Genomic DNA, 18,330 nt, shown 5'->3' on the forward strand with positions numbered 1-18,330 from the left:
CCCACAATACACAAAGGGAGATTGAACAGAACACCAGGGAAAATGGTGCCACTGGGATAAAGGTTAGCGATTTTCACTGCAATTCACACTTTGGAAAGCTCCATGGTGAAATGGTGGCAGGAACAGAGCTAGACTTTAAGCCAAGCAACTGAATTCAGTAATTTTCTTGCTTTAGAAATGTTTCCTAATGCACAAGAGCAAACCCTTATTAATGAATTCTATGCAACTCGGAACAGAAGGAAAAGCAACTGAAAAATGGTAATATCTCAAAAAAGTGAGACAGAACAGGCTTATTAAAAATAACCTTTTTTTTTATCCAGTCACAGGTTTAAATAGTCAAAAACAACCCCAACACTGAAGCTGTCTTTTATACTCTGCAGCTGGACCTGTGAAGTGTCACTGGAGGTTCTTTAGTGAATTGGGAAAAGACAATCAGGTTTATGTGGTAAATTCATAGTGGGTCTGTTTAATTTATTTGCCCTATTGGTTTGTGGGCACTTGTTCATCAGAACTTATTCCAAGTAAACTCAAGGTGCCCTGGACTTTTAGACCTTGAAGTCACGTTCTGTTCATAGTTATTGATATAATCAATAAATGAAACTTTATACTGGGAAGACCAACATTATGGACAAGAACCGCAGCTATAAACTGCAAGTTATGGCCTTGCACAGCATGTGTGCCTCTCTCTGAAAGAGAAGAGGAAATTGGCAATAATGTCCCTCGTTTTCCTCTGATTCTCTTTTTTTCCTCTGTTTCTGCCAACACACAGTCATTCTTAGATGACAAAATGAGAACAGACTAGGGCTTTTTGATTCCTCTCACGACTTCTGCGGTTGACTTCAAATTTAACCCTAATTGCCTTGTGTTTCCAACAACTTTACACCACACAGACTTGCAATATCTCACTTATCTTCTAGGAAGTATGTCAGTAAGTGCACAAATACTCAAAATGACAGCTTAACGTTGACTTTTCTTAAATGTCCCTTTCTCCAGGAAAAATTTGTACTTTTTTGATCCAGGGAAAAAACATTTTATACGTGAATAAGGAAACACCATCTTATGTCTGCCCCTAGACATACATTTATCAGTATATCACCATTCACGTCAGTGGAACACAGACTGATACAGCCTTACTTGAGAGAAAAATGATTCTGTACATTTTAGATTATTTTTTACATTTATGAAAAACAGCTGCAAACCTGAATGATTAAAAATGTAGTATGTTTCACTGTGTGTCATTCGACTTGTTATTTCACAAATTAAATCAAATGCTAATGCCCATCTAAAATCATCTTTAGCTTTTTATCTAGTTCCACTATTTGCTTCAGAAGTTTCTGCTTTCAGAATGATGATGACTTAATATTTAATCATAGATTTCCAGACAGAAACAGCAACAAAAAATCTTATACTACTCTCACCGTTTTAAAAATTACTATTTTGTTTTAAATGGAACAGTAAATTTGCAGGAAAAGATGCAATTCTCTGGGGGTGATTTGGCATTTTTCACTTCATAACTTTAAAAAGTTAAAACATTCAAAATTAGGATTTTATTGCCTGAAATTTTGACAATAAAAATTGTTGATTTTCTTTGCAGGGTAAAAGTTATTTGGGGATTTCTGTTCCCTTGAAGAAAATCTGAAATACTATATTTAACAGCAATATAAACCAAAACTTCATTCCTTCAGGGTTAATTTTTGCAGCAGCTGAAATCTAAAAGCTATTTTTTGTACAGATTGTGGAGGTTTATTAGCTTTTAGGAGACTTTTAAGTAGACTCTTGAAGCACTGCTTGCCTTGCCCTTCAATATAACACAGAAAACTAGACAGTAAGCATTTGGATGTTAGAAAAAAGACTAACAACTTTCTTTTGGAAAATATTAACACAATTGAATATGCCAAATGAGCAACCTGGACTCTTTCTGTGATTTCTAGCAACCTGGACTCTTTCTGTGATTTCTAGCAACTCTAGGGCATGAGTGACACAGTGTTCAATCACATTAAGCTACATTAGTTGCTGGGAAGCTCTACTGTTTTGGTTCTCAAGCACTGCACAGATGAAATGTAAACTGTAAATAGAGATTTGTCTGTTTACATTTTGAAAATCTGGACACACAAATCCTTTCATTTAGGACCTATGATAGTCCAATGATTAATAACTCTAGGAACAATTTCACATGCACAGATGGTACTGCAAGAATTGCTAATTAAATCAAGGTAAGTAATTAGACTCTCAAATGTTCTGAAATTACAGAAGTCCTGAAAGTCGCTGAGGTAACATTTACCATTCCTGACAGATCTATAAGAACACAGTAACAAGCAAAGTGCACCTGTAAATCAGCAGACAGAGAGCTTAAGTATTGTGGTAAAACTACAGAGTTAAGTCTTCTATCTATACAATGTGTGCAAGGCAGAGCTGGAGTGCCCAGTCCCCAGCAGAAGAAAGTGGAAGTCCACATAATATCATAACCTCTTCCCTCCCACCCAAAAAAATTGCATATATAGTCCCATAAACTTCTATATCTGCTTAGATATAGACACACAGATGTACATGTGAAATGTGAAAGTGATACAATGTTTTGCTGTGTTGCCTTCCTTTATAATAATACTGATCTTCCTGATCACAGGATGATTTATAGTTAACTGATGAAAAGTGCTTTAGAAGAACCAACTATTATTAATGTTGTATATGTGGTCAGATGCCTCTTTTTTACCCTTAAGTGATGATCAGTGTATAAATATCAGCAATAATAAATATTCTTGTAAGTAAAATCTTGCACGCTACAGTCCCACCCAGCAGGAAAGATTGTAAACTGGTGCCAGCTATTAAATGAAAAATTGCTTTATGTTTCCCATAGGAAGATGTAATATGGGATAGGACACCATAACATTTATAGGGAAAATAATTTAATTATGTTAGTTGGAATTTTATAAAAGTATTAACCAAAGGCACATAAGTATGGCAAATTTCAGCTTTTTGGTTTTTCCCTCAGGTAAAACTAGAAACAGTATGAAATGCCACCTTGTACAGAGAAAATAAAGGGATTGTTAATAGCAATTCCTGTTATTCCTCAGTATTCACAAGTACAAAGGAGCAAGAGACTTCCCAGCATAGATCTATCATGTCTAGTTTCATTTTAGCTACAAAAAGAAAACCTGTGGTGTAAACATGTGACATACTGCGCTGAAAATGGTAGCTGGATTAGTGTTTCACATAGCTGAAAAGAGAAAGATTGGAGTGAAAATTTTACATGACTTGCAAGATTTCTTCATGTGTTTGGAGCACAAAGCAGAGCTCCTCTTCATTTGTGCTTACTGGAAACTATAGTAGCTAACAGATGTTGTGATGCCTGCAGAAAACAACAAATAAGGATCACCAGCCAAGCGAATTGTTAGGCTCTGAAATTATACAGGATGCTGCAGTTGCTCATTTCCTACGACCTAGTGTTATTCAAATCACATCTGAAAACTGGGGACAAGAAATAGACTCTCAGACCACAAAAAAAGAGGCACCAAGGTAAGTAAAGATCAAAATGAGGTGTCCTAATAAAACACCCTGTAACCTTATGCCATGATTACACATACAGAAAAAAAGTGCTATTTTAGATAGCCAAATACAAGTAAGCAAACACACTACTTGGAAAAATAAATACAAATAAAGTTAGGGAAGATTTCCATGTTATTTTTCTTAGGTAAAAGAGTATCTCCATTCAAGAAAAAAAATAATTAAGAGAGTCAGATTAAAACGAAAAACTATATAAAAACATATTCATCTTTCCTTTGACTAACTTTAAAAATTAATTACAAGAAAATTATTAATGGATGTTGAAATGCTAGTCCAAATAAAAAAGGCAAAATATCATTATTATTTCTTTCTTTCAGGTGGTAAAAATGATGATTGTGGTTGTGCTGACATTTGCCGTCTGCTGGCTGCCCTACCACATTTACTTCATAGTTACTGGGATCTATCAACAATTAAATCGGTGGAAATACATTCAGCAAATCTATTTAGCCAGCTTTTGGCTTGCCATGAGCTCTACAATGTACAATCCCATTATCTACTGCTGCCTTAATAAGAGGTAAGAGCTGGTCATGAAACGAGATGCATAATGTCAACAAGATTATAAATTGTTTCAATCAAATAAAAGACAAACTTTTCACTTAAATAGTTTTCAGTGAGTGGGAAAGAAAAAAAAATGAAAAAAACCAAAAACAAACCAACCTTTCTTTAGGTTTGTACTTGAAAAGAATCCCAAAAAAACCAAAGGTGTACTTCTAGTAAATATTTTGGTGTACTTAAAATTTCAGAGCAAAATTCAGTTTTCAGAAACCAGTCCTTCCTATGTCCACTTGCAAAATTTAAAAATCTATGGCAGTTTAATGTTTTTTGGTTTGCAAAAGATTAAAATAAAGAAGATGGCCATTAGCAATATAAAGTGCAAGCCATATGTTCACTAACTGCAGCCCCAATTTTGTTTTGCTGGAAGGACGTAACATAAAACGTGATTTACTGTGTTTTGTATACCTCACCATTAGATTTCTGCTGTGCACCGAGAACTGCAACAGGCTCATAAATATTATACAAAGACTTATATTCTCATTACTCAATACTAAATTAGAGTATTGTTTGATAGCAACACATTATGGTTAGAATTTCAAAGGCACTGCACCTGTTGAGTTTGGTGACATTTTACAGATACTTGATAGTCTGAGACTACTGCATTACAGAAGGGACTCAAGTTTTTCATTTCAACTTGTAGGACCAGGATCTACACAAACATCTTCCTGGCAATCCTATTCTCCAGTATTTCTTCTAGCATTATTAAATAAAGATCACCAAGAACAATTAATTACTTCACAAACTCAGTCAGTATGAATCAGTAATCCTAAATATTATTTCAAATCTCTTTTGACTTAGCAGCCAATGCCAAGTTTAATTACTGTCAAACTTTATACCAATTTTGCAAGATAATTCTAAACCCCCGCTAAAGATCATGCAGTACCTGACAAAAGAAGTCTAATCAAAAATGAAGTTAACAAATCCTAATGAGTTTTTATTGGTGTAAAAACACTGGAGTCTTCCTCCTTGATGAGGATAACTTGTGACAATTAATATTCATGATCTTTTAAACAGACAAGGTAATGACTAAATTCATACAGCCTTCTCTGCCTCTTTTCATCATTTACACCTGCTAAAAGATGAGGTAAAATTTTAGCATGCCAGAACAGAACCGTAACTCAAATGGCAAATTTTCCATTAATTTCAACAGAAACCAGATTTCAGTAAGTGTCTGCAAAAATCAAAGGCAAGGAAGAATGAGGCCTCGTATTTTTCAATTACTACCCTAAAACTTCTAAACTAACCCCATTTTCTTGAAAAACTTTTAATGGCACAGTTACAAAAGCATTCTTAAAAAAAATTATTTCTGATGTGGCTTATGTTGACACTTGCACATTGCAAAATTAAACGTCTGGATTAAAAAATACAGCCAAAGAAAAATTAATAATTTTGAGACACACTAAAGGTCACCTTGTTCAGAATTTGATGCAAGAATGAAATACTGGTGACAATTTTCTTATAATTAAGGTCCATATTGAAATGAAGATGCCAGAATGTCTGCTTCCTTTTCATTAAGTAGGAAAATAGAGCTTGTTGCTGGGAGTCAGATAAATTCATGTCTCTGCTGGATCTAGTATCAGACAGAGTTAGAACATCCATTCCCAGCTTCATCTTCCAGGCTAATTAGGATATTACATATCTAGATAAAGAGAGCATTATTTCAAGATGAAAAAAACCCATGCCCTGAATTAGAAAGAAGATGGAAAGTGCCAAGAAAAGTAATACAGTTTAAAGATGTTTTGGTTTTACAGTTCCCATCACTAAATCCATTTCCATCAGAGGTTCCTTCAGTATTTTTCCAAAATATGGACTGCATGTAAACAGAGAATGCTGCATAGCAACCTACCTGCTCCATTGTCATCATGTGAGAACTCCATGGCTAACTTAAAAGTTTGAGGAAGGAAAAGTCACTTCTGTGAGATCAGTTAACTTTAACTGAACACTTCATCTGAATTCTTAACTGCAGACATCACTGTGGTAGTTGAACCATTTTGTAAAAAAACTTACAGACAGGATAAACAACAGAGCTGACAAGTGAGAAAGTCAGGTAAGCTTTAGGTCTAGGTGAAAAGGTGTTATTTTTCCAGTTATACATAGATATATAGGGAATTGCTCCTCTAATATATTAAACTTCTATTCTGGAAATGGATACACACAAAACGTAATGGTCTTTATGGTAAATCCCTGCCTCTGAATTAAAATAATTCTGTATGAATATTGCAAACTCTAACAATCTAAAGCCTCAAAACACCTGTTTCTATATTGCTCACATTCAGATTTCAACTTTCTAGGATCCTCTTTAATTATTAAAAATTATTTTCCAAATATTTTACACAAACAATTATTAGTCATTACACCATTCCTGTAAAAGCATCTCTTAAGAGAGAAACACAGAAGAGATATTGAAATTTGGAAACTGGGATAGTATTTTAGAGAAAAGAATGTTACAAAGTTTCTTGCTGAAAGAAGACGAAAATGCAGATTTCATTAGAGGTCAAATCAAAAATAGTTTCTGTGAAGACAGTTCTATGAAAATTAGTGTTTGTTTACTTAAGCACGGGCAAAGGACAGGAAATTTATTATGAGGAAAATACCACTGTTAAAATGCAGGGAAAGCATATAGAAAATCAGAAACCAACATTAGTTGTTACTACCATCTTTTTTACCCTATTCAGACTTCAGTCAAGGAAACGCCAACTGACTTCACCACACCCAGGTGTAGGGGCAGGATAATTGCCAAGTCAGTGCCCTGCCAGCACCATGCATGTTTTCAGATGAAGGCCTGAGGCTGGCTCTTGCCAAGCACAGGCTTTCACCAGGCTTCTTCCCTCCTAGGTTCCGAGCTGGCTTCAAGCGAGCTTTCCACTGGTGCCCCTTCATTGAGGTGTCCAGCTATGATGAGCTGGAGCTAAAGGCAGCCAGGTTTCACCCCACACGGCAAAGCAGCCTCTACGCTGTGTCCAGGATGGACTCCAGCATGACAGTGGTGTTCGACACTAATGATGGAGACAGCATGCACACCAGCCATAAGAAAAGAGCAGCTCCAAGGGACCTGAATTTCAATGGTTGTTCACAGAGGAATTCCAAGACCGCCTCCATGGCCTCAAGCCTCATCAGTTCACTGCACACATCAGCAGATGTTTATTCCTAAACATTTCGCATTGCTAGAAGGGCAACCCTGGTCAACGTTCTCCTACTTTGGGACTTGATATTCATACCACAGGAAAGCAAACCAGATTCCACTAACAAACCCTAGCTATAAATATTGTGAGACTTTCAGCAATCTCTTACTTTTTTTGCTTGGGAGAGAAAGAGGAATTTGAAGACACACATATGCCTCAGTCCAAAAGCACAGTTGCACCTTACACACAACAGTGTTTGTAGGGATTATCCAAAATAAATCAATGGCATAAAAAACTTTGTTTGAGTTGTCTCTGACCTCTGGTATTTATGTTTGACTTCCTGAAATGTTACAGGCTCCTTTACTTATTGTAGCAGAAATGTACAATGTTTTCCATTACGAGTGTATTAATTCTACAGTAACAAAATTACATAAGATTTGATTATAAAAATGTACTTATAATGAACACCTAATGAGCCCCATGTCTATTAAGCTGTTTTACAATTTAGTCCCATTCCCAGACAAATAGGTAAAATTAAGTTCACATGAATGCAGTTCAGCTCTGTCTGCAACAGTACAATTTTGCAAATATATATAAGAACAGGAGAACATGACTAAGAGACTAAGTTAAATTCTACCAAAGTTTGCACACTAGTAAACATTAGATTCTAATGGGATCTGTACTTCCAGGGGAATATATTGCTTTGATGAATGTCTAACAGCTTTGTACCTTAGTACTAAGTCTGTCTTCAGTGACCTTAACAGCACCTTTCTCATTGACTTTAGAAAGGTCAAAAGATTTTAAACTGGAGATTCACATATGAAAAAAATACCACTGTGGCAATGAACTCTTCTCTGCAAAAGATAAAGTAACAAGATTCACGATTAAAAACTTCCACAAGGGAAAAAAAAAAAATTTGGGCTCTTTTCACAAATTTTTCATAGCTTGATGCATGTAAAAATACTCCTGTGCCTGCATCTGAAAATATGCTAGGCATTCTTACACAGCCATGTTCCCACCAAAATCAGACAAAATCCACTGTTGCAGAGAAAGCTGAACGGGAGCAGCCTTTGTTTTCGTTAAATGACTACTTTATTTTTAGTTAAATGATTACTAAATAGCTACTTTAGTTAAATGACATGTCAGTTGCATGGATAGACTGGTTACATAAATGTTTGTTATCAAACAGTTAAAACATTAGCAAAAGAGTGTGAATGTCTTCCTGAGTTAGCTAAACCAGCACAGGGCAGTGTTTATCTGGCTGAACCCAACACGGGACCAAAGCTGAGCAATTGATAAAGAGAAGTTTGAAGAAAGGCTTGAGCTGGCTTTAGTCCACATTCCTTCCCAGCAACTGGGGATAATGAGCATTGTAACAGTGTGCATATCATACAAGAACAGTAAAATAAGAATCATGTTTGTATTGTGATTCAAGTATATAGTCAATTGTTATGTTCTGCTAAGTGTAATTTGTATAGTGATTTCAGTGCACTGTGGTATCACTTACTAAATCAAAACCCTGCATCAGGTAAAATATCCTCAAATACATAAACCTAGTACATTAAACTCTCTATGCATGGAATAATTAAAGAACCTGGTCATAGAGTATTGTACTCTTATAAAAATGTATCACAATTCCAGACTTACACTTTTCCCATCTATGGCCTGATCTTAAATCCACTGAAGCAAAGAGCTCCGTTCATTAATGACTTTCCTTCTAAATGTCAGTCCATGCTTTTCAACAGTCTGTTGCTCTAAAAAAACCCAGCTATTTTCCATCATGTCATTGTAGTACTCTCACTTGTCCTTGTTTGGGTTTTGGTTTTTTTTTTGACAGGTGTAGTAATCCAGCAAATGTCATGCAATGCCTATAAAATACTTTTACATTTTTTCCCCTGAAATACTGTTTTAAGAACTTAAAAATCTTCACAGGTTTTTAACAACTCTGTTGAGAAGATCCAGGACAGCCATCCACACACAAATGAAAAAATGACCCTAAGTATATTAACCTGATGGTGATGTATTACAAACATATGCTGTGAAGTCCTCTGTCTGCTCATGTACAACTTCTGAGAAGCATACATAGAGAAAATGTATACTTGTTAAATAAACTGTCTTTTCTAACTATGGCTATCACAAAATCAGTGTTGATAAATTTATTGTTTTTAAATGTAGAGGATAAATTTGAAAAAGCTGTATATAAAAATACAGCATCATGAATGTATAAAACATCATCTTCGTGTAACTTTTATGATTCTTCATTGACAAGTATCAAGAAAGCAATGGTGGCTTCCTCAAACTTGTACCTCTAGTGAAACAATTTCACTTTGTTTTATGATGCAACCTCCTGGACAACTAGCCCGTTGATAATCTCGCTGTATTTTGGTAGGCTAGAGGTATAAAAAACACCATCACGATTCCTGTAGTTCGCCTCTGAAGTTACAGGATATTCCTGTATAACAAATGAAGAAACCTGTGCTTGTAATCACAGCATTGCTTTAACAAAACATTACAGTGATACATAGTGCAAATAAATCTCTGTGTCTCAGCCCCCAACAATATGCAGGCTTACACAGTTAAACAAGCAGCACAGCAAAAGCTGTGACTGACAGCAGTTTCCATATGAATTACTATTTCTGAACAAACATTTTCAGCAAGTGGCCTGGTCACTATAAAATTCCTTGTAGGCCTCCTGACACTCCTTACTGAGTGCACAGGAAATCAGGTCACCCCCAGTTCGTGTCAATAAGACTGCTCAAAGTAGTAGCCTGCATACAGAGTACACGCTCCTGTGTGATTGCTGGTGCAGCACTGTGGCTGTCTCCTGTCTGCAACCTTCAATCCACATTCTTCATTTTGCTAGGAGTTAAGGAAAACAGACTGAGCTAGCTTCTTACTGAGAAGGGCACAATAATACTCCAAAACAGCTACAATAAACGGCATCCGGAAAGGTCTTCTGATCTTGAAAATCTTCTGAAACATATTAGTCCTTCTCAGTATAAGAGTTTATAGTACTTCAGCCCAAACTCCTACCGGACTCTGCCTCTAAAACATGTATGTCACGAAGAGATTTCATTGCTCCCTGAACAGCCATTTTGCAGGGAGACTCCCTTGGTAGAGGAGAGGTTTACCTTTCACAGAATGTTCAGCATCAGTTTATCCTGTCATTCCCTTGACATTGGCTAAACTTGCAAAAAGAAGGGAAAAAAAAAAAACAACCAAACCAACCAACCAACAAAAGCTAAACATAACTATTTAAACAATAACCCCCCTCCACTCATTTCTTGTCTCAAGTCTCAATGGTGGCGCATTCTCCTCCCCACACTCTTCCTTGGAACCACTCAATGACCTCAGGAAGCCCCACTGGGCCTCAGCCTTTGTGTGATGAGTTGGGTTGTCAAGCTTCCCTGGACCATATAGGAACTCTTGCATGGTTAAGCTGGGAACATCCCTTAGATGAAGGGCAAGAGCACAATCAGTCCCCCACTTACAGCCTTGCAATTGTCCCTATCTGAACCACAGCCCATGGGGAATGATACCATTGTGGCTGGAGTTTTGAAAACAATCTGAAATTGTATTGGAAACAATTTATAATTGTTTTGGAAACTCCAGTGATTACTGGTCTGAGGATGGAAATTTTACAGATTACATCTTGCTACCCTATAAATAGGGGTCCTAAGTGTGGCCCTTTGAGCTTTCCTGGACATCAGTGGGATGTGCAAGAATATCCCTTTGAGTGAGATGGCTCTTGGAGCTTGCAAACTCTCATGTTTGTGAGGGCACTGGCTGATAAAGTCTCACTCTTTGAGCATCAACCCACCTCAGCTGAGAAAAGCCAAGGCACTCAACACAGGTATTTGACTGAAATCACAGGGAATTTTTCACAGTACCTTCATACACACTTGTTTGTATCTGTGTGCATGCATATGTGTGAACGGATTCAAATAACCTATAGCAAGTATAGCATAAATATTGATACCTCAGAACTATAATTAAGTAACTGTTCCAATTGTAGTCAATTTTATTGAATTACTTTGTAAATGCTGGTTTACTTAATTGAGTAAGTGCTACTTAAAACCTTTAAACATAAAACAATCACATCTAAGGTGAAGTTTGGCGATGGGGTCCACTCCGAACCTTGTGACTCATTGGGAGGGTCTTCCTTACCCTTTACACCCTTATCACTTGCATCCCTGTTCTCCATGCAAATCATTCTAAAGTGATTTTAAGCCAATTTTCCTTTGCATGTTTCATTTACATAGTAAATAATAGAGCGAATGTTGCCATTGAACTTTGTTGCCCTTCCAGAAATTTATATTAAAACTTACTTTCATCAATACCTTTGAGAGTGATTTTTAAGCTGCCTAAACCACTCAATTGTGACAAATTGGCATAGTCAGCAGAAGAGTAAATCAGGATTCACAACAGTCTTCCACATAAAAGCATGATTTTGAGAGGAAAAATGGACTCAAGCAAGCTCACAGTACTCAGACAAGATGCATTCAGTAGATTACAGCCTGTATCTCTTTGACAGGAATCCCTTGACAGCCTTCCTTCCAGTTCACTTATGGCACATTGCCAAGGTTGGGAGGCACTGGCAGACCTGCACAGCATGAGCTATTTGCAGCATCTTTACATTTGGTAACTAAATGCATCACTGAGGAAGGTCACTGACCAATACCAATACATATTTTCAAAAATAACATACAAAAGGAACAAATATAAAAAAAGAGAGCAAAACAGGTTTTAGAAGTTGGTGCTTTTTTATATAAATAAAAACATTCAGGTATTTTGGATGTGGATGTTTCTACTTTAGTACTGGGGAACATTTTTCACACCAATGAAGAACCACCTATTTCACTGATAGAAATTTCAAAACCTCTCAGGCTGTGCCCACCAGGAATTTAGAGAAACTCTTGCTCCTGTTGCATTTATTTCAAGGCTTTTGAAGTGCCTATTTCAAGTAGAAATTTACGTGTGCCAAACTTCTTCCTCTTATTTAAGATGAGTGTAAATTTATAGTGCCAAATACTATGGGCTGTTTGTTAAGAAATACCTCCACAGATTACTACAAAAAATGCAGGAGATGCTGCTAAGGATACACCAATGTTTACAAATGTCTTGTGAGTTTCCTGTATTAAATATTGCATTCCATTCAATCTGTCTTCCTGCTCATGAGCAGATTCAAGTGGTTCTATGTTCATAATTCAAAATGATCTGTCAAAACCAGTCAAAGATAAAGAATTATCAGCCCATGAGCAGTTGCTGTGGGTATTTAAGTAAAAATTGTATTTAGATGGGTTCATATATCACATGGGATATAGTTACTAATTGAATTGCCTCTCTCTCATGTATAAAACTGGAACATGCATATTGTATTACAACTGGAATCAAGTTTCCCAAAGCAAAGGTTAAACTTACAAATACCAAACTTGCCTGTTACGAGTACTCTGTAACATAGCCTCTGGAATCACCATTCCTAAGTTTCAAAACAATGAGTTTTTCACTGCAATATTTGTGATGCAGAAAGAAAAAGGGACACCAGGACCAGTCACATGAATAGTGTTTCCCAAGTACATTTACTATGGAAATTCATGCTGCCCAGCTTGCTTGGATTTACATGCTTTAGATTAAAAAAAAAAAAAAAAAACAACAAACCAACCAACTAATAATTTAATCAGTAGATATTCACCAATTAAAACCCTACAAACCTGTCAACACTTGAAATGTTCAGCAGCACTTCAAAATTGCCCACAAATTCATATGCAAATGAGAATAACAATAAATCAAGTCTGTAGATACTATACACACCTAGACTTCAGGCAAGCTCCTTCTTGAATGCAAGGGAAAACTTCCCGGACAGCATCTCCAAATTTGCAGAGATTCCGCCACGTGAGGTCTGACCAAGGACAGGGAAACGTTCCAGCATTAAAGGACTTCACAGAGCAGTCCAGCCAGCAGCTCTTTCCTGTTTGCAATACTGAAATCTACATCTTGTATGAGAACTGAAAAATTTAAGGCAGCCAGCAACACCTCCATGATCAAAGGTACAGCTTTGCCTTGACCTGAAGCTCTATTCAGCAGGGCCTTACACTAGACAAAGTAGGCTTTTATTCAGAAGTGTGTTCTAATACATTCACTGACTTTTTTTGTTTAGTTGAGTTTGGAATCTTAAAAACACATAGACAAACATATCACCAGGAAGGCATGGGCCAGGTGAGGTGGCCCACCTGAAACAGTTCTCCTGAGGACTGGCAACTTCAACAAGGCAGAAAGGAAGTAATAATAGAAGCATTATGATCTTCACTTCTCATCCTGTGTATGCCCTGCACTGCAGCACCCTCATGGCTACTAAGTCATGCCACTGCTGTCACCTAGCCAGGCTAATGTGTATGGGGTAGCAGGACCAGTACTAACAGAGGAGGGAGAAAGCAGCCAAACAAATTTTCTCTGGGCCCAAAACTACTTTTCATAGCTTGTTAGACATGTAACCATCATAAAACTAATAGGATGTAGAGACACTTCAGAGCTAGCAGCAGATAAGCTTAGGTACAAAAAATAGCACAAGACTTACTGACATAGAGCTCTGTGAGGGTTAAAATTTACCTTGAAGTTACCAAACTACCACAGGTAAACTTGCCCATGCTGGCATTTGGCTGGACCATTTCTATTATCCCTAATCACATACATCCCACTCACAATACATGTAGCTACCTCCACATTCTAAAGCAATTATTATCCTAATGTATACCAAGGGTGGGGGTGAAATTCAGTCTAACCATCTGCCAAGCTCTCAAAAAAGGAAAGTGTAGAACTCTTTACACACCCTACACACCTCCCACTTTACTGCCATAACAAGACCTTTGGCAAGCCCTCCTTGTTTCAACCCAAGAGGGGCCTGACCCTAAGGGCATGAGGGAGCTGTGGTACAGCCTGACAGACTTCCCAGCGTGGCTGCACTGCTGCAAGCTCTGACACAGAGTTCCACACCTTGTCTCAACATAGACCTAAATACCGGAAAGAGCCAGGAGTGATAATATTAACCATTTTCTACCAAACAATTCCATTTGCCTTGCCTGCCACCATGAAATACCAGTGTGGGTGTTCCACAGAAATTCTTTGAAATAGAACAAATAATACACACATACACAAGTTCCAGGGAAGGAAAAAGACCCTGAATGAAATCCACAAGTTTCATCCACAGAAAAGAACTATGCAACTTCCCAGTGTACCTTAGTGGTACACTTAGCAGTGGTTCTGAGGCCCATTCACAGAGCTCAGATCCTTGCAAGAATTTTTAAGTAATATAATAAACACCCAACAGGAATTCAGAAATGAGACACTGGGACAACCCAATAGTTGAAGGCTAATAATCTCCCTATCTTCTTCCACTGGCAGGTGAGTATTTCAATAGAAACCCACATGGATGTGTCAGAGGTTGATATAATTTTGATATACAGCTATGAGGGGATCTGGGTCACCATTTGCCTAATCAATGTAATGTGATCTTCAGCCCAAAATGCATATTACTGTCTTACTGAAAAAATTTTGCCTGGGAGCTAATAATTGCATTAAGGGTCTGAATTCTTTTGAGGCCTCTGTGGAAGTGATAAAGGAACTTTGAGTTTGGGTACCAAAATACAAGCCTTTGGCTTTAGGGGTAATTGAAAACAGAAAAAAAATTAAATTCCTCTTACACAAGGCACCATATGTTTCTGAATATATTACAACAGGTCTTCATGTTTTAATTGACAAAGCCCTGCTAATATTATTCTGTCTTTCCAATCACTGAGAAAACTCTTAAAAATTAAGGTCAAATACTAAATTAATTTTGCTAAGGAGGTAGAGTACATATCAGAGCTGTTAACTCTGCAAGGCCCTCAGTTCCTGACTAAACCCTAAGGGTAGAGAAAAATTGAACAGAATACACTAGAATAAGAAGTTACCTTTTGCCTGACAGACGTGAATTTGAAATTCATAAAAGTATTGTCTCTGGAGAGATGTTCACTGGTGTTGGGGAACACCAGAGGCAGCAATTCTAACACATAACTCAGGCCACAGAAGAAGAAGCCTGCACACTGATGTTCAGCAGAGCACTAAATCATGAGGAAAAGAGCCATAAACCTCACCTGGAGCTACTTGTGCCTACCGTGGCACAGACTCAGCAAGCACACTACTCTAGATGTACTAGTCCTGCTGATTCTCAAACCCTTCTCCTGGTTTGTACAGTGCCTTTCCTCTTTTTTTTTTTTTTTTTTTTTTTTTTTTTTTTTAACGTGATAAAGTTTTTCCTCAAACTCAGAAGTAACTTCATCTGCTCTCTTTTCATGGGGCATATTTAATCAGACTGAAGAGGAAGGCAGAGAATTCGGTTGTCTATGCTGGGATTATACATCAGCCAACCTCCAAAGAAGCAGCATAACTATCCTGAGAGCAGCTGACACTTGTAACAACTGAGCATCAACTGGATGCTTTTAGAAACCCAGGACTGTGAACACAAATTAAATTAGCATATGTAAGTAACTTGTTATCACAAGTTATTGATGCACAGGGTCAGACTTTACTATGATATTATTAATCAAAAGCAGATTTTGCTCTCTTCTTCCACAGCTTGGATGAATGCTGTACAAAATCACACTACTGCAGCGTAAGACACTGATGAAATTCAATCCATTGAAAATATTTGGAGTTTCTGTCTTTCTCCAGTAGATTAAGTAGAGTTATCCGTTTCATCATCAGCTTCTGCCCATATTCATAAATTCCACTTCTTTTCTCTTGCTCCTCTAGCTAACTATTATGCATTGCCTGTACTTGTAAGGCAGCCTCGAAATAGTCCTATCAAATTATTGCCACCTCCACAAGAAAAGTGTGTTAGAGTTAGGCCACTAAAGCTGAGAAACATTAGTCTCCAGATCTTCCTCCTCTTTTAGACGGCTTGTCCCAAATTCTGTAAATGGAAAGGAGATAACTCAGGTTTGTTCACAATCTTAAAGATGAGAATTGCAGAAAATGATTTAGTACTCAACAAGAAAAAAATTACTGTTTAACACAGATTCAAAGCAGCAAATGTCAGATCATGATTATAGTTATGTACTGTCCCCTTAAATAATCAATAGAAATGCTTTTAAATAACACTCTTAGAAATAGCTGATTATTCTTTTTTTTTCAAAGAATTTCAGAGGGGAAAAAAGAGTAAGAGATAAAGCGAAAAGAGAAAAGAATAGGAAAAAAAAGTATATTAATCTTGTCTACTCTGAGGGAAAGCAGTCAGTCTCTAAGCTATAGAAATCATTAAATGTGTATTTTTAAAGCTCAGCACTTTCCTCAATGAGCACACCAGAAAAGATTTTACTGGAAATAGAGGGGGAGGTGGCAGGAAGGCAAAGGTAATTCCTTTCAACTCATTTTCCCACAAATGTTAAGAGAGCTTTTTAAAAACTTTTTTATTTCCCACCACCAGATAATCTATGGCTTTTTACTATCAAAGTACAAACATGTCTGTACCATTCTAATATGAAAAAGCAATAGGTCTTTTTACATATCAAACTGTGTACCTGAGGAAGGTACTGGGTAAGCATGGCACTGAAAACTGTGACAGGGCATGGATATGTCTCGTCTTATAGATATTAGTATGATAAAATAAATTATTATCATTTCATAATCCTAACATATAAGCACTGTACTTATTTCTCTCACATTAGTAATATAATACTGACAAAGTTCTTGCCAAGGAGTAAGCCACACTGTGTTGTGTATCTCATGCAACAGAAAACAAAACTGCTGCTTCCATGTGCTTCAAATTAATATGTAACACAAAGAACTAGCAGATGAAAATAGGTTTGCTAATAATATTAGTCAACTTAATTAATTAGTCAACAGAAAAGGCTCTCAAAACATCTCCCAGTTCTCCCAACAGAAAAGTACAGTGCCTCTCTTTCCTGGCAAGGTTAACACTGAATTCAACAGATGTCTGAGAGAGAATATTTGGGACCAAATACTATATTCTTTTCAACTGTATGCAACAAAGTTAATTAAATCACACAGTGTTCACTCTGATACGACTGAGAAAAACTGACCCAGCTATTTTCATTGTAATGTTTTGTTTGTATTCATTCCGATAGAAAGAAGAAAACATACCATTATTTTTCTTAGCTTTGCACCTCACACATCCATTTACACACGAATTGAGAACTTGTTAAAATTATAGAGCTATAAATGACAAGTTTTGTTGAAATCATAGAATATGCTGAGTTGCAAGAGACCCACTGGGTTCATCAAAGTCCAGCTCTTGGTCATGCACAGGACAGCCCCAAGAATCACGCCACGTGCCCAAAAGCATTATCCAAACACTTCTTGAACTCTGTCAGGCTTGGTGCTGTGACCAGTTCCCTGGAGAACCCAGTGCTCAGCCACTATCTGGTGAAAAACCTTTTACTAATATCTTATCTTTTGGCTTTCAGAGCTGGATGTGCACACTGCTGGGTCACGTCCAGCCTCTCATCCACCAGCACCCCCAAGTCCTTCTCGGCAGGGCTGCTCTTGATCTGTCCATTCCCCAGCCTGCGTTGGTACCGGAGTTTTCTGCACACGCACACAGCACCTCACACTGGGTCTTGCTAAATCACATGAGATTCCCATTGACCCACTTCTTAAGCTTGTCCAGGTCCCTTTGGATGGCATCCGATCCTTCAGGTGTGGCAACAGCACCACTCAGCTTGGTGTCATCTGCAAACTTGCTAAAGCTGCACTCAATCCCTTCATCTATTTCATTAATGAAGATATTTAAATAACACTGGTCCCAATACAGACCTCTGAGGGACACCACTTGTCACTGATGTCCATTGGAACTCTGAGCCGTTGGCCACTATCCTCTGGACATGACCACCCAACCACTTTTGGATCCACCTAAAAGTCCACTCATAAAATCCACCTCTCTCCAATTTTGAGAGAAGGATGTTGTGGTGAACCATGTCACGTTTATGGAAGTCCAGATAAATGAAATCTGTAGCCTCCCTGTGTCCACTGACATAGACACTCCACCACAGGGGGCCACTGGGTTGGTCAGGCAGGACTTATCCTCAGGGAAGTGAAC

General features: G+C 37.5%; 1 protein-coding gene across 1 annotated transcript in view; it reads left to right on the forward strand.

Annotated features, from left to right (window-relative positions):
- The window catches only part of TACR3 (tachykinin receptor 3), a gene marked incomplete at both ends in the record, with an annotated part of 35,789 nt that extends 28,522 nt beyond the window's left edge, over positions 1 to 7,267 (forward strand). Inside the window, 2 exons of the mRNA XM_082281521.1 lie at positions 3,879 to 4,075; positions 6,952 to 7,267. Of these exons, the coding sequence (XP_082137647.1) occupies positions 3,879 to 4,075; positions 6,952 to 7,267 (513 nt within the window). The remainder of the gene's footprint in view (positions 1 to 3,878; positions 4,076 to 6,951) is intronic.
- Positions 7,268 to 18,330: the final 11,063 nt, after the last annotated feature.

This window comes from Coloeus monedula, assembly GCF_965178545.1.
Source record: "Coloeus monedula genome assembly, chromosome: 5".
NCBI lineage: Eukaryota > Metazoa > Chordata > Aves > Passeriformes > Corvidae > Coloeus > Coloeus monedula.